General features: G+C 32.3%; 1 protein-coding gene across 1 annotated transcript in view; it reads right to left on the bottom strand.

The window, feature by feature from the left end:
• The window catches only part of LOC139502177 (uncharacterized), a 95,794-nt gene that overhangs the window by 19,755 nt on the left and 50,349 nt on the right, over window positions 1-25,690 (bottom strand). The window contains exons 17-30 of the mRNA XM_071291561.1: window positions 22,381-22,477; window positions 20,955-21,067; window positions 20,148-20,388; window positions 18,069-18,106; window positions 15,909-16,037; window positions 13,484-13,568; window positions 12,933-13,055; window positions 11,563-11,675; window positions 10,418-10,521; window positions 8,649-8,946; window positions 5,519-5,604; window positions 4,812-4,860; window positions 4,346-4,477; window positions 2,421-2,666 (exon numbers count right to left, since the gene is read on the bottom strand). Coding sequence (XP_071147662.1) covers window positions 2,421-2,666; window positions 4,346-4,477; window positions 4,812-4,860; window positions 5,519-5,604; window positions 8,649-8,946; window positions 10,418-10,521; window positions 11,563-11,675; window positions 12,933-13,055; window positions 13,484-13,568; window positions 15,909-16,037; window positions 18,069-18,106; window positions 20,148-20,388; window positions 20,955-21,067; window positions 22,381-22,477 — 1,854 coding nt within the window. The remainder of the gene's footprint in view (window positions 1-2,420; window positions 2,667-4,345; window positions 4,478-4,811; window positions 4,861-5,518; window positions 5,605-8,648; window positions 8,947-10,417; window positions 10,522-11,562; window positions 11,676-12,932; window positions 13,056-13,483; window positions 13,569-15,908; window positions 16,038-18,068; window positions 18,107-20,147; window positions 20,389-20,954; window positions 21,068-22,380; window positions 22,478-25,690) is intronic.

The raw sequence follows: 25,690 nt of genomic DNA, 5'->3' as shown, positions 1-25,690 counted from the left end.
ATATATTAGAGAAATGACGGAATGACAGAAAATACAATGCAATTTTCAATATAATTAATATTTCCAAATGGCATAACTCTTTTAAAGAATAGTTGATATGCACTGATTTTCGAAAGTGTCCATACGATATCAGTTTTATAGAAATTAGGCAAGAATTGTACACTTGAAAAATCTAATTAACCAGAAGTCCAGAAGGACAGACAGGGGAATGGACATGCGGTATTTTATGTACGCGCTGTGGTGAAAAAAATATATAGTAACTGTTATTTACCAATAAAATTACGTTATGAGAGAATGATTTTAATTGCAACTAATCGTAATATATCCAGTCCTCTCGCTATTAATTCAATCATTTTTTTGCCAAATCAAAAATTTCAAAATTATAGTTTCTCTGTCTGGACAAAAGCATCCATTAGCAAATTGAAGATTCTCCTTTGTAAGATTTTGCTTCTGTTTTCTGACCACATAAAACAGAAGATGTGGTATAATTGCCAATTAGACAACTCTCATCAAGAGACAAACATGACACAGAAATTAACAACTATAGGTCTTCAACAAGGAGCAAAGCCCATACCGCATAGTCAGCCATAAAAGGTCCCGAAATGACAAGGTAAAACAACTGAAACGAGAAAAGTAACGGCAAATTTGATTACTGTCCAAACGACGCTAACTTTTTTAAAATTCGTATCAACAAAAACGGATTTTCTCAGTGATAAAAACGTGAATTAAAGGATATTAAGGAGTATGTGTAATGAAACAGCAACCAACCAAACAAAACAAAACAAAGAACAACATCTAGAGGTCATCATACAGTATGAAATAATAAACGAGTGTGTACAGTAAATGTACCTGTATGTCATGTTCTAAATTGCCGAGTCTTAAATTTTTGAAAGCCGTAAAAATTATCAACAGTCCGTTATAACTTTTCTTGAGAAGTTTCTCACTTAGACCATGCACAAACACAGAGAGGTATTTGTTATTCACATGATTTTACTTCCGAAAACAATGTTACCAATTTATAGATAGTACTTTACAAGTAATATTTATACATCTGAAAAATGTCGCCGGTAATTTGAAGCGATAACGTCGAAATTGTCTGCCAGCGACGTCGTGCACTTTAGCGTTAACGTTGAGGTTACAAAGGGGTGACGCAATTTTTTAGGATAAATCGTGATTATCATGGAATCCAGCACGGTGACCTATATTTTTTATTTGAGATTTGGAGAAAGCATGACAAAATGCTGTTTATGCAGAAAAATGATAAAAATGACATTTTCAGAAACAGTTTTTTTCCATTTTTTTAGGTTTAGAAAAATACCACTTTGAGCATCTTGTCCGCAATGTCAAGCAAGACTTGAATAATTTTATAGTTATTCGTATAGTGATTTATTTTTTTCCTTATTGCCACTTATCACAGCTTCAGATTGAACCCGATCTTAATAATTTACGACGAAGAATATCTGCTCCAAAAATTTTATAACATTGCCTAATTTTTTTACAAAATTGCACAAATCCCCAATTTTCAGCCTCAATTTTCTCGAAAACAAGCACGGTGACCTATGTTTTATTTTGTGTTTTATTTTATAACTCGCCAAGGCCTACAACATATTTCAAAATTATAAAAATGACATTATATCGAGAAACTGTATCGGATGCCCTTAAAACGTTTTCAATTCACAATATATTTTTTTTTGCATCTATTTTTAAAAGAATTTTATAGAATCTACTTCAAGATAATTCTTCATGTGTACTACACTAATGTTATGGTGTCATGGTATCAATGTAGCAATGGTAAATGCAGAAACAGCTCTGATTTGTGCTGATATAAAAAAAAAAAACAATATTTAAGTATCATTTGCTCAACATACAAATTCACATATTCGTGATTAAAATGATATGCTACTTTGTGTATTTTGACAAATATTACTAAGACTTATTATACATAAATTGTAGGGCCATTACCTGTTCGATTTTCACAAATGTGGTACAACTACAATCGGAAACCGCACGATTTTTTTTCTATATTATTGTCGCGAAGCGTTATCATTTTCTGATGATAAAAACACAAGTTTTATTCAATAACTTACTCAGATTTTTTATTGGAGTCATTCTGATTATTGATGTGAAGTTTTTAGATTACACATGCATACTTGTGAAGGCTCGTGATTAACCTAACGAAGTGTTTGTAAATAGTTCCTTTTCATGGTGTAAGGGAGATAACTCGCGTAACTAACGACGCATGTTTTTTTTTACCCGAATTCCTATAGAGTCATGCAAGTACGCTAATATTCGTATGCGAACTACAGTACTGCCCACTTTGGAATGTCAGAATACAGTAAAAACAAGAAAGAATAAAAACTTTTTTTTGTTAATGTGTCAAAGAGATAATTCGAAATGCCATTACACATTGTAAAACATACCATTTTTCGTATCATAACCAACTTTGGACCTAGAATTGCAGACATGCAGCACAGATTTAGAATTCTTATTGATAGGAGTATAAATGCTGCCACCAATAAAATTTTTGATGCATTTCGAAACTGGAAACCTTGCCATAATTTTAACAGCATTCCAGACGCATATACAATCATCGATAGCCAATCCAATCGGTTCCACCAATCACTTGCATAACTCTTCCATTTCCTTCTAATTATGGAAACAATGTGCTGAAATGAAAAGCATATGGATTCATTCAGCATATTTTAGTCATATTGTAACATGTTTGCTGTATATTTATCTATATATTTGGTCATTGTGCATAAACTGTAACTTTATAAAACATGTTAGAATCAATGTATGCACATCTTCAGCCAACACCAGGAGATTGTTTTCTCTCGTAGTTTTTATAATCCAGTTGCAGATGACGTTAAATAAATACATCAGTTCATAGAAAGTATGTTTTCTAGTCATATTTGCAACAAAAAAAAAAAAAAAAAACACGAGGCGGGAAACATATTGGACAGGTTTGACAAGAGGCAAATGAATAAACAGAACATAATTTGTATCTTTCCAGTGCTTTGTAAAACGTAAAACAATAGTGAAATCGCATCCATTCAACGTAAAACATTTTTTGCTTAATTTTTTGAAGATCAAACAAATCACGAATAACGATTTAATCGATCGGTTGAACAGACTACCGGAGCAGCTGCAGTTTAACCAATCATTAATACATCTAGTTTGTTATTATCTGGTTCGTCTTGAAAAACTATCTTCAGACATGCATGCACTCAAATCACATGATTTAGACAGGTTTTGTTTAAAATTTTAGGACTAAGTGACTTATGAAAAAAAATCAGAATGTGTTTGCATACCGTTGATTTGTATGAGTCTATATTCATAATATGGTAGCACAACTTTTTAGTATTTTTAACGGGAAGTTAGGCTACATGTAGCTATAAAACTAGGTTCAACCCACCATTATTTTTTTCTGAAAATGTCCTGTACGAAGTCAAAAATATGGCAGTTGTTATCAAATAGCTGGCTCCGTTACTTTCACCTTATTGTCGTATACTTTCCTTGAATTTAGTTTGTAACGCGGATTTGTTTTCTATAAACCGATATAAGACTTTTGAACAGTGGTATACTACTGTCGCCTGTATAGTCCAAACCAACGATTCGGCTACAAATGACAAAGTTAAAGAGTATTATGGACCCATAATTGCAAAAGTTTGTCGAAAAACACAGCTTACATTTTAGGTATTTCGGAGCAGGGGATGCCTAGAGTAACTATCGTGATTTTCTCACAGAGGATTGTCGTAACTGAGATTTACCGAGTGGCTAAAGGTGTGATACCACCATAGATTTTCTCATGTAAGTCTTTGTTAAATTTGCACATTTCAAAAAAAAATTAAGAAAAACTCGGCATGAGTATAGTTTTGTCGTGTGCAGTACTATAGAAAAAAATTCACATAACATTTCATTGCATAAAATAAATAACCATCACTGGAAGTTAACCAATCAAATTTCTCCCCTTATTTAATCTGTGTACAATGCAAAGTGTAGTAACCACGTAACCTCAAGTTTACAAAATATTCTGTAGAAACCCCAAATAAAAATATAATGGTGCTTTGAAATACCCAAGACATATGTTTATGACACAGAAATGTTTTACTGCAATAAAATGAAGGATTAATTACCTACAATTGTCAAATTCAAGGGAATAAATTTTTCGACCTATTTTCGTATACAACGATTTTTATATAAACTCTCCCATTTTCTTTTAGGTTTTTATTCCTGAACAAATTAGTTTTATTTTTCTGTTTCATTGTCTCCTACAAAATCGGTCACAAAATTGATAAGCTGTCAGTCCTTGTCTTGATGTAAAGGTGCTTATAAACAAAATAACCTGCTTGGTTTCATCCACAAAAAAGCTGGTCATCCATGCTATTATGAAATAGTCCGTATAAGTAATTCCGTCGTCACTGTAGTCAAACAGCAGCATGTATGCATATGCAGTTAGGAGCGCTAAGAATCCAAGCTGTTACAGTAAAAACAAAAGTATTTTTTTAAATTTTCAAACAATATATATATATTCCACTTCTCCTACATTAAACTATTAAAATACGAACAATGTAATGTTTTAAATTTGTAGGCATTAACAGGTAATACATATTGTCTCATTGGCACTAGAACCACATATTCTTTTGTATATATGTAAAAAAGTATCATTATGTAGTGTTCGAAAAATAATTGTCATTATACATGTTAGACTTCACAGTATGATCTGTTAAATTCAAATATTGATGTTCTGATATATCCAGGACTATCACATTATAACTACTATACATCAATTTCAAATATTACTTTCATACCATGTGCATGAATACTTTCATGAAAGGAAGCTTGTACTTCTTGTAAAACCTGAAATATTAAAACATCGATTGTTATACATGTTATATTGTGTATGCTAAGGAATTATTGACTACTATAAGCATTAAAAACTAAAATGCTGATGCCAGAAAATGCCTTGGTTTTTGATGAAACTGTAGTACAAGGTTAGAGGTTAAGCGCTATAAAACCAGGTTCAATCCACCATTTTCTACATTTTAACAGGCCTGTAACAAGTCAGGAATATGACAGTTGATGTCCATTTGTTTTTAATGTTTTTCGTCATTTGATTTTGCCATGTGATTAGGGACTTTCCGATTTTATTTTAAAAAATATTTGATATGCTAGATTAATTGGTCGAGGCTTCGTGTGTGGAAACCAAATAGCTGACATGTGATTGTCTTAGATAAATTTGTCTCAAGTAAGTACTCTTCGAATATTTTCCGTAGTACAAGTGTAGTGCAAAAAAAAGAATATCCGTTGCAATAAATACATATTTGAGAAAACTGTTACGAGATTTTATTTATAAACATTTGACATCAAAATAACAACATAAACAATTGAAAATTAAAAGTAATGTTCTCCGAGATAACATAATTTAGAAGTTAACTTGTGTTTTCTAGCATTGCAGTTTTAGAAGGGGTTCTACACCGGTAAACTAGTTCAGCAAATGATTTATATCATAACCTACCAAAGTAATGGACGGGCCTCCATATTTATCATCAATAATGGTAACACGATCAAGTGCACTACAGCAAGACCAATGAAGCACAAAATCTATAAAGATAAACGATCAAATACGTGTTTTATATCTTCAAATGTTAGTACAATACAAAGATTTTGTTACCCTGAATCAGACAACTTTAAACTGATGTTTCTTTCATTATGCTTTATTTTTTATAAATGTGGTACCGAAGGAAAAAAGAGAGTCTAATCTTTTAAATGGTGATAACACAAAAGTGATTATGAGGTGATACGTTGCTAAATCTGATGTCCACATATAAACGTAATTAGTTTCTTTGTTATTCATACCATTATTAAGTATTTTATAGATTCTAGTAAACAGTTTGACCTCCAAAGGGCTGTCTCAGATTTTCCCTATTGTATTTGTTGTTTCATTAACCAATCAAAAAAGTACGAAACCTCAATTCAAAAATTCATTACATTGAATTGGGTATAAAATTTGTTCTGTTATTTTTTTTGAGAAATCTCAGAAATATTGAAAATAACAGGCCAAGGAACAACATGTGTGAAACCCAGGAATAAATGGGAACTCCATCTAAAAGGTAAATTCATTTAAAAATACATTTTCATGACAACAATGAATATGTCACAATTGAATAAATAAGGACTTTCCTACTTGTACCCAATTAACTTTAATATAATTAACAAATGTACCATGGGGATACTGCAGGCTGATTGGCCTTCACTTATAAATCAATTAGGTTTTGACCAGTGAGAAAGCATTCCATTTTTGCAATTCTTAATACTTAAAGAAGCTGCATCAAACATTAGTTCTGTCTGGAGATGTTATATCATAATTGACCTACATTGTAGCTGTAAGTCGGTTGCTACTGATATGGTTAAAACTCCGCTCACCTTTATAAACCTTTCAATTAATTATATTAGAAGTTTAATTACACAATGCATTTATTTTTTTCAATATGAGTTTTATTCTTTAAGTACACAGACTAATATCTTCATGCCTTATATATCATGTACTGTAGTACGCCGCTAGATTAAAACTGACGAGGAAAGGTAACACACGGCCAGCGAAAGCTCTTTTTTTGAGAGCCCAGGTGGTCGTGTGGTCTAGCGGGACGGCTGCAGTGCAGGCGATTTGGTGTCACGATATCACAGTAGCATCGGTTCGAATCCCGGCGAGGGAAGAACCAAAAATTTGCGAAAGCAAATTTACAGATCTAACATTGTTGGGTTGATGTTTAGACGAGTTGTATATACATTATGTACACAGCCATGTATCACCATCATTGATGGCGATCCGATGGATACATCTGTTGTAGAGTTGTCACTGACTCAGACGTACTTATAAATATAATTATTTTCTGTGACTGTATATTACATTAATTTGTAGGATCCTTTACTATAGATAATTTAGCTGATCTGTAACAGTAACATCTTCATGCCTTATATATAATGTACTGTAGTACGCCGCTAGATTAAAACTGACGAGGAAAGGTAACACACGGCCAGCGAAAGCTCTTTTTTTGAGAGCCCAGGTTGTCGTCTGGTCTAGCGGGACGGCTGCAGAGCAGGCGATTTGGTGTCACGATAACACAGTAGCATGGGTTCGAATCCCGGCGAGGGAGGAACCAAAAATTTGCGAAAGCAAATTTACAGATCTAACATTGTTGGGTGGATGTTTAGACGAGTTGTATATACATTATGTACACAGCCATGTATCACCATCATTGATGGCGATCCGATGGATACATCTGTTGTAGAGTTGTCACTGACTAAGACGTACTTATAAATATAATTATTTTCTGTGACTGTATATTACATTAATTTGTAGGATCCTTTACTATAGATAATTTAGCTGATCTGTAACAATAACATCTTCATGCCTTATATATAATGTACTGTAGTACGCCGCTAGATTAAAACTGACGAGGAAAGGTAACACACGGCCAGCGAAAGCTCTTTTTTAAGAGCCCAGGTGGTCGTGTGGTCTAGCGGGACGGCTGCAGTGCAGGCGATTTGGTGTCACGATATCACAGTAGCATGGGTTCGAATCCCGGCGAGGGAGGAACCAAAAATTTGCGAACGCAAATTTACAGATCTAACATTGTTGGGTGGATGTTTAGACGAGTTATATATATATATATATATATTTTATTGTTACAAAAAAGTAAGTTTTGCATGTGTCCTAAAAATTATCAGTTCGTCAGTTTAGAGGATCCTTTTGAGGGATTTTTTGAATTATAATTGTATACAATAGCAATATGGTTTCACACAAACTACATATGTAGTTGTTGTTCATTTTTTTGCAGTTTGATAATGTATTTTCTTTTAAAACAATTGATATTTAAACATTCGCCTCCAGAAATTCAAGTTTAAACACCAAAACCATTAATTGATGTATAAAAACATGTGTTTAAAATTACTGTACATTAATATTTTGATTTCCTCTATATCCCAAAATTGTTTGTTTGTTTTCTCCTGGCAGCTCCAATATTGATTCTTTTTAATTGAATAATTTCATTTTCCCCATTAAACCCCTAATCCATCTTTTTTCATAACTGTTAGGGTAAGTTCCAGTCAGTGGCCGTAACGCTATTACATTATTCTATTGATTAACCACAAAGTATTGCCCACATGTTCTTATCTAATATCAGTCAGTTACATGTACATGTATATGTTTATAAAACTAATTATCAACAAAACTCATTAACAGTGCAAGATATGTAAATCTGTTTTTTCTTCCGTCGTTTTAATATTAAAAAGTATCAAAAACAGATGAAAAACAATTTGATAAAATTCATTTGCTTTTGTATTGTGCAACCTTAAGTATAGACTGTTAAAAGACTACTTTTGCAATTTCATCGTCTTGTTGCACGACTAAAAACCATTTCACATTTCCAGTTTTTATGTTGCTTTTTATATTTTTTATTATTCTTCTCCTGCAATGTTTTAATGCGAATTTTATACATACTTATCTATCATCTATTACGTGTTTGCTAATGTAGTATTATATATATATATTTTTATCTAGATTTCAAGGTAGACATTCTTGAAAATTATAAATTCCATATAAATTACAAATATACCAGCTATGTAAACGATCCTTTTGATCTTACCGTTCGGGAATCTAACTTTTCCGTACCGTACCACATTTCATTTAAGATATTCTTCACTGTGTTGTTGTCGAGGAAAGTCTTATTCTGTGTTTTGATAGCATCCTCTATATATCCATGATTCAATAATAGCCGTCCAGCATGGTTGATATATTCACCCAATTCCTTTTCTTCTTCGTTTTCGGAATCATTCCCATGATCCTGTATTTTTTTCTCTTTTCTTTTTCTCGAAATATCTTTTTTTTTCTTGTCTGCTTCGTTAATACAGCTTGTTATTCGAATAGCTCTCTGTGTAAATGCACTACAAAAAGTAAAAAAAGTTCACATAAAATACTTGTTGGATGAATTTTAACCATTTAAAGAAAAGGTTTCATATAAGTCATTTCTATGATCGATAAAAACTTCTAATTAATAAAAGTCCATACCTAGTTTAATGTGACATATATTTTCAGTGTAAAGTGACTGAATTTCATTTTTAGTCTGTTAAGGTTGCGCTGACACAAGAAATATATCGATGGCGCACGATAACCTTCTAGAAAATTCTGGCCGAGATTCTTGATATTGAGAGAAGGAAGAGGACACCATCAACAACAGTGGCAAAGCAGACCATATTCTTCATACAGGGAGATACTAAACATGCAACAGGATTTCATCTTGGAAATGGCAGTGAATGGAATATGAGGGCTGACATTATCAAAAGTACCCAGAGCTGAAGACAACATGTGGAGAGAGAGATTGGAAAACGTGGCTGTTCCAAGTAGAAGTAGTCTGTAGAGGATGTTCTGCAGTCAGTCAAGCAATGGGAATATTTAAAAAGGAATGACGACAGAAGTAAGACATCTAGGGGAAGCAGCAAAACGTTCACCTTGCATATTATTACATAACCGAGATGACCTGACATTGAAGCCACCCCTTCTGACCTGCCAACCGGAGGATGTAAAGGAACAGGGTAGGAACATCTTGTGAAGGTTGGAACCACCTTAAAACATCAAAGCACAGACAGAGAGCTACAGCGATTCAGCAATGACAGAAGATGAGTGAATGTGGCAGCAAAAAGCAGAATACAACAATAGGTTGTATTTGAAAAAGCATAGTAGATATGAAAGTAGATATTTAGGCTATAATGACTTAAATGATTATCAGGGACTATTGAACAAGTATGAAGGAAGTTAAATCGAAAATTGATTCTTGTAATGACATTCAATGTCTTTATTTTATAAACTTTAAATAAAGAATGAAACAACAGAAACCCTGAATTACCTGTACAAAGTCCACAACATGGCAGTGGGTTTCCTACAGTTATTCACGTAACAGATTATGGTAGCTATACAACCAGGCTTAATCCAACATTTTTCTACATCAGAAAATACATATACCAAGTGAGGAATATATCAGTTGTTATCGATTCCTTTGATGTGTTTGAGCTTTAAATTTTGCCCTTTGATTAGAGCCTTTTCATTATGAATTGCCCTCGGATTTCGGTATTTTTGTGATTTAACTTTTTAAAACAAAAAGCAAATGCTAACATATATAAAAACGAACTATTTTATGACAAATGCCATATTCCTGACTTGAAACATGACATTTAGAAAAAAATGGAGGCTTGAACCTGGTTAACAATGCATTCAGAGGTATAGTTGAAAGGACGAACATTGTACTATACCGACAAAACAATTAAATGTTTTAGTTGAGAATCATTGATTCTGTAATTGCAATTGGTAAAATATACGTGTTTGTATTGGTATAATAGTTGAATGTTGAATTATAGTTACCTTTTAAATCGTTGTAATTTTTCCTTCAAAAAAAGATTTGTTCTCCAGTTGTTCACTGCATCTTCTAAGATGACGCATCCAATGAGAATATGATGAATCCTAATCTGAAACAGGAGCATTTTTAAAAAGAAACAAAGTTATCTTACTTATATAAAACGATACCCTTTGGATAACAAAAAAAAAAACCAAAAAAAAACCAATAATTATAAAAAAAAACAAAAAAAACCCGTTATAAGCTATTTTTGATTTAAAAAATAATAATTCTTTCTCAGTCAGCCTAGAGAATTGAAAGGTTTTTGTTGTGATATTTCAAATACAGTAAAAACAACATGAAAGGAGAAATACACCGTTCAAAATTATGAGTCTATCCTATTTATCAATATAAAAGTTAAAATCGATAGTTCCTATTGATGGTGCTATTAACAAATAGTTTAACCATTCAACATTCGTGATAACTAACATTGCATTAAGAGTTACAGTTAACACATGTGTATAACGAACTAAACAAAACACCTAAACTATATAAATACATGAATCTGGTATACGTTATCTTCATGTCAAGGTATCAGCCAAAAAAACAACTTACCCGATGCGTATACATGTACACAGTGATAAATTAAGATAAATGGCAAAACTGAGTTTTACCTGTATACAAGCACCGCTCATATTATATATTGCAAAATCATATATTTATACAACAATGTTGACGCAGTGAATTATCACTAGGGTAGGCTTTGACTAACATTTGAATGTGTCGACAGTTGGTTGTGAACATTTTACTTTGCATTAAACAGTAACAGTTTCGACACTTCTTTGTCCCTAGTAAAGGCTATTTTGCATTTGATAACAAGGTTATCGTAGATCAAGGGCAAAATATTGGCTATTTGCATTCATTTATGCAGCGTTTGTTCATTAATCGTGTAAATTTACTCGCATCATCGAATAAATTTCATGTTTATAGGGAATTCATGATATGCTATGAATACTAGTTCCTGTTCAAATTGATACAACAGGAACCAATTGTTTTTGAGATAGTGGAACCTTTATATGAGGTCATGATAAAACATGTTGATGCCAGAAATAGAATTCCATCATAAAGGTTTTCGTATTCAAAGCTGATAAAGTTGGTAAAACAATTTACTTACACATCCCGTTTCTATCAGCTGTTTTGCGCCTGACCAATACTGTTTTTGCAGCAAGGCAAATAGTATAAGTCCATACAGTTGAGAAACTGACACATTTAGTTTGATATTGCGTCCTATGAAAATATATAGATATAATCATCTGTGAATTCAACATGTACAAACATATACCAAAACCCACACAATGTAAAACAAATGTAAGAAATTGGGAATTTCTGACTGCATTTAAGTTATCGTATAATTTGAACACCTTTAGACTGTATGATAAACCTCAGAGGAAAACATTTGTATACAATGTCACTTTTTTCGTCATACTTTGTTACCTTTTAAAAACAGTTTCGTTAAATAAATTAAAAGTCGAATTAAATTTAACGTTTATTAAGTTGTTAGAAACATACTGGTTTGGGCCACTTCACTACTTAATTGATAGGGGTGTCGCTGCGGTTTCATTACCCAATCTTTTTCGTGTATTTTAATTCTTTAAAATATATATCTTTATATATATTTGTAAAGTTTCATGTTGTCTATTGGGAAAGGGAAATATTTGTGGCTAAGATTCTTTATGTAATGTTAACTTACGTCGAGACTTTCGGCTGTGAATAAATGACGCGACTTTTCCAGTACAAGTGACTGTAAGTTTATTGACCTTATCATATACTACTGATATTTCACCTCCCCAACCAGCGGCTCATCCTAACAACCCATACATAGGAAGTTACGCCTCCCCAAAGAAAAAAATGGAAACAAAGATGCAAGCAAACTATGAAACCCTTTATATTTTTATCGGTACTCACTACATTGCAATAGGTTGTTCGATCAAATCTATATAAAAAGGATCAATATTTAGAGAAGTTGTATATGCCCCGTTCATTACCAATATTCGTAAATAGAGGCAAAATGAAAAAAAAAAGGCGTTGAATAACAACAAACAAAAAATAACGGACAATGTTCAACATTTACGTTATACACATAGAACAGAGCAACATAAACATTTTTTGAGTAAAACTTCGCAATGAACTATACATATTTTCTGTTTTCTGTGTATCCTTCTTCGTTATTATGGTAACAACTAGTGAAGCAATGTTCATCTTGTTATTTTCCAAAGTCAGTATACTGGAATATAAATGTACATGAAACGACTTACTGTGCATTAAGTGAACAGTTTTACATTTGAATTTGTAAAGTTAAAGCGGCATGACGTCTATTCGTTTTTATCAGTTTGGTATTCCTGTTCTATAGACCAGATATTGCTTTAAACGAAGATGTTGTAGAAACAAAATTTATGTTACTACTTTCAGATTTCTTACGATTATCACATCGACAGTAATGTTGCTAATATTGCATTATATAACAAAATATAAAACTGAATTAACCTTTTAAATTAGGATCAGCCTTATTGAAACGCCGATTTACCAATCTACTGCGCCTTGGGTTATCTGCATCTGAATGTCTTTCTTCTTCGTCATTCTCAGAATCCGAAGCTTCTGAATCTGAATCTTGATAAAGATTTACATCATTATGCAATGTTTTTAAAATAATGTCAAATAAAATATGATTATTAAGCTTTAAATCGTATAAAAAGACTCAAATTACACGTTTTCCAATAACATCAATTATGTCGCATATCCCAAGCTGCTGGTAATTTTCATGTTAAATCATATTACCACATTATGTGTGATAATAGCTAAAGATTTTATGTATACTTATTTTACAAAGTAGGACTATGACAGTAGTTTTTCATTCATTTGATGTGTTTCAGCTTTTTATTTTACTATTTGATAAGGGAAGGATTTGACTTTTCTATACAGCTCGTTTTTTTTAATATTACGTTTCCCTTTTTGATATTTTATGTTTTTCAAGCAAACTTCACAAATGTATAATCTTTGACAATTGAAAAGGATCATTCTAAAAACTCAATAAATACCTCGAAAATCAGGAGTTTTATATGCCATTCGGGTTCTAGATTTCAGATAAGACCATAAGCCGTCCTTGATTTCGGATGTCATATCCTTTTATGAAAAGACAAGAAAGTACATTTATCAATTATAGAAAATATATCATACCGTTATGGTATCACTTCATCTAAGTAATACTCGAGTCTTTAATTTTCTTTCATTCCCCCTGTTCTACTGTTTATTTAATTTTTGGTTGAAGGAATACATCTTATTTTTTCAATACTTATTTAAATTTTTATGTTGAAAACTCACTCATTAATTACTACATGAGAAACCAACTAATTTTTGTCATCCAAGCATTCTTAAAATTTTAAAAATAGACAAGTTTAAACATATAATGCTTGGATAGCCCAAATTGAATGATACTAACTCATATAAAGACAACATTAGAGCATATATTGCGAATAAGGCTAGGTTCACCCACTGAAAAGAAATTAACTAATTGACTATACTGTCGAATTATGTTTCCGTCCATTTATCTATTCATTCATATTTGCTATTTTATTTGGAATAGTACTTCAAATGTTTTTATATCATTAAAACAAAACATGTGATACACAACATTATTAAAAACCAGTCCTGGCAGGGATAAATGGGAAACCCATCACAAACTAACGCTAAATAATATCCAACTGTTATTAGTTGACACACTATTAAATGTAGTCTAGTGGATGTCAGAATAAGTGATAACTTATTGATAGATATACATGTCCAAACTAATTGGATATTCAAAAGCTAGTAGCTGGGATTCAAACTTTATAAAACATCACAATTTCCTGAGAAGAAACTTGATGAACTAGGAGTTTGTCAAAGAACGTCTCGTATTTTTTTGTAACAAAAATCATCGGAAAATACCGAGACATTATTGATAGATATTCAGTATAAACTTCACAAAAAATACACGATGGCCTTGCAATATAGATTATAGGTACTGACGTTGTTTATGATTTTAAAAATGAGTTATAGTATTCTTGTATTTGTATTTGTAAATAAACTTTTACTCTTAAATCTATGTTTGGTAATATTCACTCAACGTGGATTGCTAAATGAGGGACGAAAGATACCAGAGGGACAGTCAAACTCATTAATCGAAAATTATCTGACAACGACATGGCTTCAAATGAAAAAAAACAAACTGACAAACAATAGTACACATGACACAACATTAAAAACAAGAAAATAAGCAACACGAACACCAACAACTAGGGATGATCTCAGGTGCTCCGGAAGGGTAAGCAGATTCTGCACAACATGTGTTGCTTATATAATAACAAATCCGGTAAATAGTCTTAATTCGGTAGGTCATATTCATGAAATGGAAGGGACACATTCGATATCATTTGTGAAACGTTTATTCCATAACGGTCAACCAAGTCGTGATGGCGTCCCTAAAAATCGACGGGGATTGCTACTTATACATTCCCGGCATTGTGTTATTGTTTTTTTAGGAATTTGTTTCTATTCTGATCTTTCGTTTTTACTAATGTGTGTTTTCCATATGCCTTTTGTTATTTGTTTGTTGTCATATGTGTTTGTTTGTATAAAATTTTAACACAACCTTTATTTTGACATTTTGAACTGTTATATATGTTAGCTTTGATCACACATTGTTGTCAATTTAATGAAATTGTTTCCGACTATCATACAAGTGAGATATTTAGCTTGCTTTAAACCAGGTTTATTCCAACATTGTCGACATCATAAAATACATGTGCCAAGTCCGGAATTTGTTGTGTTTAGGCGTTTGATTTTATCAATTTGCTTATATTCTGTCCGTTTAAAATTCTCCTCGGAGATCGGTATCTTTGTTAATTTATCCATCTATGTTGATAAGTCGTTCAACTAAGGATATTTTTTTCATATTTTTTCTGTAGACTTAGCTTTCATTTTTAATTACCATGTATTGTCAAGCTTGGTAACTCATATAGTCTTATTTGAAATCATACCCAATATTCTTAATTGAACAAACTCAAAATTGTTGTGATCGTTAAAATTGCTTAGAGACAATTAAGCACATGCATGCAAAAGGATTGCAATTAGGTGCTTGAAAGCTATCTTACGTTAGTTTACTCTAGTATTCTCCCTAATAATTCAAGATAGATAATTTGTGATAAAAAATTGACAACACAGTCATACGTTATTGTAAATTTTGTTATATAATCAGTCTTATTATAAAATAGAGAATGGAAACAGGTAAGGTGACAAAGAGATGACAACCCAACCAAAGAACAGACAAACAACGAAGCTTACCAATGCGTCTTCAACACGGTGAGCAAATCATATAGTTTCAATCTATAAACACTCTTGTTTTAACCTGTATGTTTCATGTTTGAAAGGGTATCTTTTAAATTTTTGATGTGGGGTAATTTCTTGATTTCTTATTGAAAATCTTACCTCCTCATAAATGTATTCAATTGATTTATGACTGAAAGATTTTTTGATATGCTCTTTTGGAATTCCCCATTTTCCTTCCTTTAAAAGGTACATCGACAAGGCGTTTGGATAAACGTCAGTATAAGAACCCTGAAATTTAATCGACATTTGTCTGCTTGCAATATGCCATAAAAATAAATACATAACATATAGATGATATCACTACATCAAGTGTGATACGATAAAAAAAACTCAAGTCAGTTAATTTTACAACACGACACTCGCCGAAAGTGGTTGAATACCGTCTTGTACGATATATAGTGGTAGAATACGTTTATGGATTGTTTTTGTAGACGATATACACATAAACTTAATAACTCGTTTCGAATGATCTGCAAAAATTCAGTTCTTCTTTATGTGACATCATTAGGCATTGTTGTCCTTTTTATATGACGTTATACACGAAATTCAGACAAGGGCAAGATAACTTGACGTTCTTATACATGTTAGAGATTTGGACCCATGGAAAATTTCTATCACACACTGATTAGATGAACGATAATCATCAGGTCTGGTAAAGTTTATATCGGGTAAGAATAAGAAGAATGTATATATACCCTGTCAATTCAACTTGTGTCAAACACATACATTTTTCAAGACAATTACTATATTGCAATATTCAAAAGTATTATAGAAATGATAAATTCAAAAGATATCTTATTTAACAGTATCTTTAAGATACAATTTTATGTTTCAATATTTAAATATGCAGACAGTTGATGCTACAACCAACAAAAAATAACAATTTAAGGAAATGTTGAAAATGCAAGATGTGAAAATCTATAAACATTTTCATATAAATTAAACCGTTGGTTTCCCGTTTGAATGGTTTTACACTAGTAATGTTGGGGCCCTTTTTCATGTTTATAGTTTTTTGTTTTTTGTTCGGTGTGAGCCAAGGCTCCGTGTTGAAGAACGTACATTGACCTATAATGGTTTACTTTTATAAATTGTTATTTGGATGAAGAGTTGTCTCATTGGCACTCACACCACATCTTCCTATTTCTACTTATGTAAAAAAGTAATTAACTGTTTAATCAAGCTATGAATATAAATTTAAACATTTAATGTATGTATGTTTTTATTGGTCAACGTAACTCCACAATGCTCTTCATCTTATACTTGTTTGTTTTTAACAATTTTGATCTGAGCGTCAGGGATGAGTCTCGGGTCGACAAAACGCGCGTGAGTATGGGTTGCCAGCATTTTGTAATGCCCCCTCTCCATACACCCCTTTACATGCCTGAGTAATGTATTTTGATTTCGATAAGAAGCTAATTGCTCTAGAATCAACTTCAACTCTACTGAAGGAACTAACATTCTGCCCTATTGATAAGATAAGTGTTGCTTTATTTTGCTATGTAAATGCAGTGTTATAAATGAGACTCATCAACACATTTAAACTTATCACAAGTAACAAGTGGATCAGAATTTGTTTGCATATAAACCCTTCTAGATACCACTTACGTTTCTCAAGGGTTCATGATGATTAGTCGTCAGTGTAGAATTAAGTGAACACGTTTGACACCGCGATATCAGTTTTTTTTCAAGACTCATTAATATTAAACGACATATTTGTATCTTTTGCCCTTTTCGTAGACTTGTTTTTACGTATTTCTCTTGATTTAATTGTTTGTCTTGATATAGTTGAGAATGGAAATGGTGGAATGTGTCAACGATTCAACAACCCGACTGTTTGTCTGTGTCATTTGGTCTTTTGTGGAGATTTGTCGCATTGGCAATCATTCCACATCTTCATTTTTATAAAAAGCAGATAACAGCCAGCAACAATATTCCACACCAGTAATTGGTCTTTAGCTGGCCTCTACATAAAATATGTACTAGTTCAGTGCCAATGGACGTCGTTCTTATTTCTACAACATATTAATGAACTTACATCGAAGAACCAACACAATCCTTGGGCTCCGTTTTTTTTACCGTTGCAAACAATACGGAGAGGTTAACATGTTTTGAAAGATTTCAGCCCTCCCCTATACCTTTAGCTAATGTAGAATGAACAAACACTCAGCTTTAAAGAAGTCAGAATACGGTGTAAGCATGTGTCTTATTATTTTCAGCTATTACATCTATCTAATGATTTCGTTTTTAGATAAAACTCACATATATTTTCTTTTCCATCGATTCTTCTTCCATCGATACTGTTAATATTAATCAAAATACTATAAATAGTAGGTCACCCTCAAAATAAAGATATACATGGATGAATTCAACAACGATAGTTCTTATATGAATTGCATATAAGGGAATACGTTGATATGATTAATCGAGAAGATTTCCGGTAGTTGATATTGACGTGTTGTTTTCCGATAGACGACGTTGACCGAATTTCTTTTCGTAACCAATGTAAACAAGATGGCGGTGACAACAACACCGACATTAAGAAAAATTATTTTCACTACACGTTTTAAAATCGTTCAAATATTGAACACAAAAACATTCGTTTGATTGATGATAAGAGTTTTTGTAGTTTTTTTTTATCAGATAGCAAATTTCATGCAGTACATATTTTTCCGATGACCAACAAATACATGAAATATGTTCATACACTAGGCCTATTCAACGACATACATTTACAATTAATGTGTGATAGCGACAACGAGTGTAAAACAATATAGTCCGTATCTCCAATTTTAAAGAACTATAAGGATTAAACGCCTTTATAAAGAGATGTATTGGTATATAAACTGGACCAAGTCACTCACAAGCATAGCAAAAAAGTCATGGTTTGTTTGTAGGATAAATTGATCGAGTTTATACACCAATTAATTCCATAAAGGCATTAATCTTATGATATTTTCAAAGATGACACACCATTTACAAAGTGAATACACGATTGACGTCAAAATTAACATAACTACGTATTGAAACATAAAATTTATGGAGACGAAGACGTTACTAAGTGTTTTTAACGATTTGTCCTTTTTGAACAATACAATATGTGTAAACTAACTTATGCATACACACACGATTGAGCATCCGATGAAAGTTTCCAGTATGGGTTTTAATGCTTACTTGTAGATATCAGTTTTTTTAAAGAGACCATACGATGAGCATACGGTTGAAGTAAACACATTGATTTAAATTTAATTTTTCTAGACAGTCTCTCCCGAAATTGTTAATTTGTTATCTAACTATAAGCCAACGTTACAGTACATTTAAATGCATGAATATTCTTCATTCTAATTTTTAATTGATAAGGCAAATATAATACACCAGTTGTTGCAAATCCGATGCTTCATTGGGTTGTTACAAGTATATAAAAGAAGACATCCCGACACAAAAATTATTACTATCATTACTATTGCATCTATTATGAAATAACTGATAAATATTAAAATTATCCATATCAAGCAACGTGAAGGGTGAATAAAACACATACTAGTTGTAAGATGATTAATAGAACTAGGACCTTTAAGCTCTAAAATCTTTGGAGACTGGATATACAATCACCGTGGCAAAACAGAGTATCATTTATGATATGATACAATTCAGCATAAACGGCAAAACGAATATTCAATTAGCATCACGATCGTGCCTGATTACTTTTTCGAAAGATTAAAGCTTACCAGTTTTAGACGCAAGAAAAAATAGGAACAAAATATTAAAAAATCAGTGTATAGTTTGATGTGCAAGGGATTTTTTAGTAATAGCGTGTCGACGGACGAACATACAGATAGTAGTATATTGATATCAATTTGATTAAACAGGTTGATAAGTTGATAAATATGCATAAGATTCTTTCTTGAAACTAACTACCTCCAAGACTTCTTAAGCAATAGTTTGCATACATGAATAAATCTCTCAACCGTTTTTCTTTAATTTAACTTATTTCTTTTTTCGACCGGACATGGTTGTGTAATTTTATAGTCAGGAAAGCTATTATAGAGCCTTTACGTTAACAACATAACACTATACAGTTTTAAAACAAATTAGGGTTGTTGTTTATCTGAAACGACTTACAGTTTAATACACCATTAGTATTCGAGGTTACCAAATTCCAAATAATTATCTGAAAGTTTCTGGCATGTCACGTGAATGGCCAAATAGATAATGGGAGTCGTCACAACCGTGAACGCTATACGTCGTCAACAAATATATATTAAAATACAAACAAAAAAACATAGGTTTAGAAACATTTTGCATCTATAAAAACGGACCACATGTATTACTCAACAATACCTCCAATGATTAAACAGCAAACTAAAGCATCCAAATTGTCCCGAAAATCCGACTGAATCTCTGATATGAGAGCTATTTCATCTGGATCATTCTCTCCGTCATATTTTCCTAATTCGTAATCCCTTGGTTTTGATTTCTTCACACTCCATGGATTTTTTATATCTGTTCTGTGTTCTTTCATTTGAACAGAGCAATCATCACTTGAAATAGGTGTTAAGACGCTTACATCCAAGCTGTGTTTCTGAAAAATGTTGACTTTTGGTAAGTTTGAATTTTCATCAAACTACTATTTATTATGTCATCTAATAACATGAATAAACACTCTTAATAATAAATGCCGTAAAAGATAAAAACAAACACTTTCCTTTCTGCAGGTACAAACACACGTTATATATGTGTCTTATATTATACCAACCTCTATTAAGACTTCCAATTGTTTTCATTATAAACCATACTATATATACGTGGTGAAAGTATTATTTTGACTTCAAGGAGTATTGTCATCATATTATAATGAAAACGAATGGAACACAAATCAGTTTATCAATCGAAAATTCAACTATTTATATGTGCACACGGCGTTAACTTGCGTTTACTTTATGTAATGCTTGGTCTGCACCCAACTGTATAATACAAACGTAATAATAATACAGAAAATAAAGAATAATAGTATAGGGTCGAACTGGTATCTATTTCAAACTAAAAACGACAACGCCACTTTTGACATAGATGAGTGACTTCGACTCTCGGCAGTGTTGATACATTTATGTAAATTTTCTTGTGTCAAATACTAATAAGATACTTTACCTTTAATCGAATTATAGGTATGTGTGATTCAGCTGCACTTGTCATCACGTCCGTTGTCATTCCGCCATTTCTCAACGATATAATGACTGGTAATACGACTTCTCCCATGACGTCTATTTGTAAAAAAAAAACATGTATTGGCTTCTAGTTCTTATATATATTCAATGCAATGTGTTATATATATTATAATCAATGACAAAAATATACCAACTACTTTTTTAATCTAGTATTTGATATGATATTCCCGTGCTTGCTTTTCCTATCATGATTTTCTTGATAGAGGGTTGCTTCTCACAACGAAGCTGTTAAAGCAAGAGTTACAAATGGTGAAGTCGGAATCATCCATTCGTAAATTTTACGGACGCCATCACGAGTTGGTTGACTGTTATGGAATAACCGTTTCACAAATGATATCGGATATGTTCCTTACGTCGTAACTATAATCCTCTTCCCTTTCATGAATGTGACCTACCAAAATAGACTATATACCGGATTTGTTATCACTTAAGCAACACAACGGGTGACATATGTGGAGCAGAATCTGCATACCCTTTCGGAGCACCTGAGATCACCCTTAGTTTTTGTGGGTTTTGTGTTGCTTATTCTTTAGTTTTTGTATGTTGTGGCATGTGTTTTATTGTTTGTCTGTTTGTCTTTTTTATTTTTAGCCATGGCGTTGTCAGTTTATCGATTTATGAGCTTGACTGTCCCTCTGTTATGTTTCGTCCCCCTTTTTTACACGTAGTTATATATTTCAATTGTTCAATTGCCTAACACTTTGTTTGACTTATATTAATTCCAAATTGGTTCTGAAACTGGTGTAATATTCAATTCAAACAGTGTGTTGTACATATCAGTTATCTTTCTTATAATGAATCGCATGCAAAACATTGTTCTTATTATCTGCCACGCTAGTAATGAATACAGGATAACAAAAGGTTTACATTGTATGACAAAACATGTTGATAAATTGTGTGTATACATTATAATATACGTGCGTAGCTGTTATCTAAGATTTTTAATTTTCTTAATTACAAATGACTATTTTAGATGATTGCTTCCGAAACGGCTATTGCAATTTTTTAATACGTATTCAGTTCGAGAAACACAGTAACAATTAAAGGAAAATGCATGCTCGGAATGATAGGATCAAATAGATTGAACTGCCATTGGAATAAAGTGGAATGCTATATAGAGGCAAGTAGGTTAACTCAACAACATGCACCCCAGCGACAAATCGATTAGTAGACGGAATGGTTCACTACCCTTACAGAGCAATGCTATTTCTCTTCGGGGGTAACGGATTTAAATTTTACATTTTGATCGAACACCACAAGTAAAGCATATGTTATACACTGGACAAAACAATTATTTTTGATAACAGAAAAATAAAAATATTTATTTGGCTATATTTCAAATAACTTACATTCCGCCATTCGTATAAAGTAATGAATTTCGTCTTCATCTTCATCATCGATGTCCCCTCTTTCAAATTTACGAAAGCCTTTTTTCTTAATAAGTTCCTGAAAATTGTTATTCTAAATGTCTGTTAACTTATCACAAATATGTAATACAGGATTACAATTGTGAATAAGGTCCAAAGATGAAAGGCATTGAGGGCCAAAATCCTGAAATGTACTATTCAGATGGCCGCATGAGTGAAATGCGCATCCCAACCAAAGCTATGTGTATAATTCAAATCACATTTACATTTTTATTATAATTAATCCGAATATTTGGATAAATATGTATGCATGTGATAATCATTTCAAAATTTATCAAACAAACGATTCAACATGTAGTCATAAGTAGAACCTGCCCCTGATCGAACTGTACCTTCAAATTTTGCACATTTTACAATTACGTTAACTATAAGAAGATGTTATTATGAGTGTAAAAGGAGGCAATACCTCTGCAACTAGATAGCTGTACACAAATTAAAGTGTATAACCAGTGTATAACCTCAAATATGCCCATGCAATGCAGATAAACTTTCGATAATTCTAGTTGGCCAGTAAAAACTTTTGCGTAATCCTTTTCATATGAAATAACTTAAAAACCCAATACCCTCATATATGTGGTAACATACATGTAACAAAACTTAACTATTGTATTCAATATGTAGTACAAACTGGGCAAACATATTTCAAAGTACACACACATATCTAAACCGCTTTCTCAGAGCTTAGAAATTTAAAGTTATTGTTTACATATCTTTAGAAAAAAATCCCACAAAAATAAATTGATATAATTCCCTCAACCTTAAATCAATCTCGAAAGAAAGCAGGAAAACCAAATCTTGAACAGTTTGAGGAATTTAATAAAATTTGAGAACTGTCTTGGATTTAACGACTACAGGAAATATATCCCTAGGTTTGAATAAAGATTTCATGACCACCCAAATCTTCCTCTTTTGTTATAATTACGATACAACAGTTGATCGGAGACAACATAACCATAGGTATCATGATGATGCCACTAATTGATATAAACAAAATTAACGTCGTTCTAATTTTAAGACTTGATAATCCTTTATCAATATGAAAAACAATGGTTTACACCAACTTAGTCAAATGCTAAATATCAATTACATACTATTTAGAAGTAGTCCCAAATATGAGTATACATGTATTTCTAAAGCATTTTGTGAACATAGACTGTTCACACGGATTGATAAATCTGAAGACCATAAAAAGCATTTTTCTAATAGTAAACTACATTGATAGAATATATTTAATATTTAAATAACTCCAGCATTCAAATCTGTCAAATCTTACCTTGGTTCCTATTTAAATAAATGTGTGAATATTGTTAATATTACGGTGATGGTCATTGTTGCTCCAAGAAATTTAGATTCAATCTGTTTTCAAGAGGGGCGAACGAAATCAGAGGGACAGTCAAACTCACAGATCGAAAATTTATAAACTTACTAGTCTTTCCAATTAGCTTATTTTTAAATGCCATCAATCCAACATTCTAACTATAACTTTAAACATAGTGTACCGGAACAAAACACATTTATTCAAAAACAAGTTGTTGGCATGACACGGGTTATAATCCTCTCATATATGTTATGATGGTATGATACTAAACATCTAACGGAAAGGATTGTGCCTGATATTCATATGATGAAATCATAATCTTTCAATCAGTTTAATTGAAGTCTGGAGCTGGCATGTCAGTTAACTGCTAGTAGTCTGTTGTTAATTATGTATTATTGTCATTTTGTTTATTTTCTTTGGTTACATCTTCTGACATCTGGCTCGGACTTCTCTTGAATTGAATTTTAATGTGCGTATTGTTATGCGTTTACTTTTCTACATTGGATAGAGGTATAGGGGAGGAATGAGATCTCATAAACATGTTAAACCCCGCCGCATTTTTGCACATATCCCAAGTCAGGAGCCTCTGGTCTTTGTTAGTCTTGTATTATTTTTAATTTTAGTTTCTTGTGTACAATTTGGAGTTTAGTATGGCGTTCATTATCACTGAAGTAGTATATATTTGTTAAGGGACCAGCTGAAGGACGCTTCCGGGTGCGGGAATTTCTCGCTACATTGTAGACCTGTTGGTGACCTTCTGCTGTTGTCTTTTCTGTGGTCGGGTTGTTGTCCCTTTGACACATTCCCCATTTCCATGCTCAATTTTAATGGAATAGGTTTAAATATTTTTTTTTCATCTGTTCATTAATTAAAATCATACTTCAATCAGATTAGAAAATTCATTTTCAATTGTTCAAGTCTATTTTAATGGATAGTTTTTATGTTTTGTTGTAACACAACTACTGAAGTTAGAGGAGGGTTGAGTGCGCATAAACATGTTTCATCCAAACCTAGTTCTGATTGGATATCCGAAACTAAGAGCCTGTAGTGCATTGGTTTTCGTTGGATCATGTCTGTCATGTGTGTTTATAATAAATTATTTTGTTATCAATTAGGTCGTTACTTTATTGAATTGATTGATTTCCTATGTTCATGTCGAAGCCTTTCATAGCCGACCATAGTGACTTAAATGGTCTTATTGGCACTCATACCACATTTTGTTAATATATATATATATATATACAACTCGTCTAAACATTAACCCAACAATGTTAGATCTGTAAATTTGCTTTCGCAAAATGTTTGGTTCTTCCCTTGCCGGGATTCGAACCCATGCTACTGTGATATCGTGACACCAAATCGCCTGCACTGCAGCCGTCCCGCTAGACCACACGACCACCTGGGCTCTCAAAAAAAGAGCTTTTGCTGGCCGTGTGTTACCTTTCCACGTCAGTTTGAATCTAGCGGCGTACTGCAGTACATGATATATAAGGCATGAAAATGTTATTGTATATATATATATATATATATATATATATATATATATATATATATATATATATATATATATATATATATATATATATATATATATATGGTATAGGTTTGTCTAGCTAGTTGTTGTAGGCCGTATTAAGTCCATTATGGCTTATATTCATAGCATTAGAACTTTGGTAGATAGTTGTCTCATTCATGATCCTACTAGAAGCCTTAGTGGCCGATTGCGAGTGGTTTAAGTATACGAATTACGGTATGAATAGCTTGTCATCATTAAGGTTTTGATATGAAATACCTCCAACACATGGCATGCACATTCGACTCTACTTAATTGACTAGGGTTGTTAGTTCTGACTTCATCTACTAATTCAAAATTGCCGCCATCTACAAGCACAACAGTATTGCAAGTTGCAAACT

The sequence above is a fragment of the Mytilus edulis genome, chromosome 13 (assembly GCF_963676685.1).
Source record: "Mytilus edulis chromosome 13, xbMytEdul2.2, whole genome shotgun sequence".
Lineage (NCBI taxonomy): Eukaryota > Metazoa > Mollusca > Bivalvia > Mytilida > Mytilidae > Mytilus > Mytilus edulis.
The sequence above is the reverse complement of the archived record's forward strand: the minus strand, read 5'-3'. Positions and strand labels throughout refer to the sequence as shown.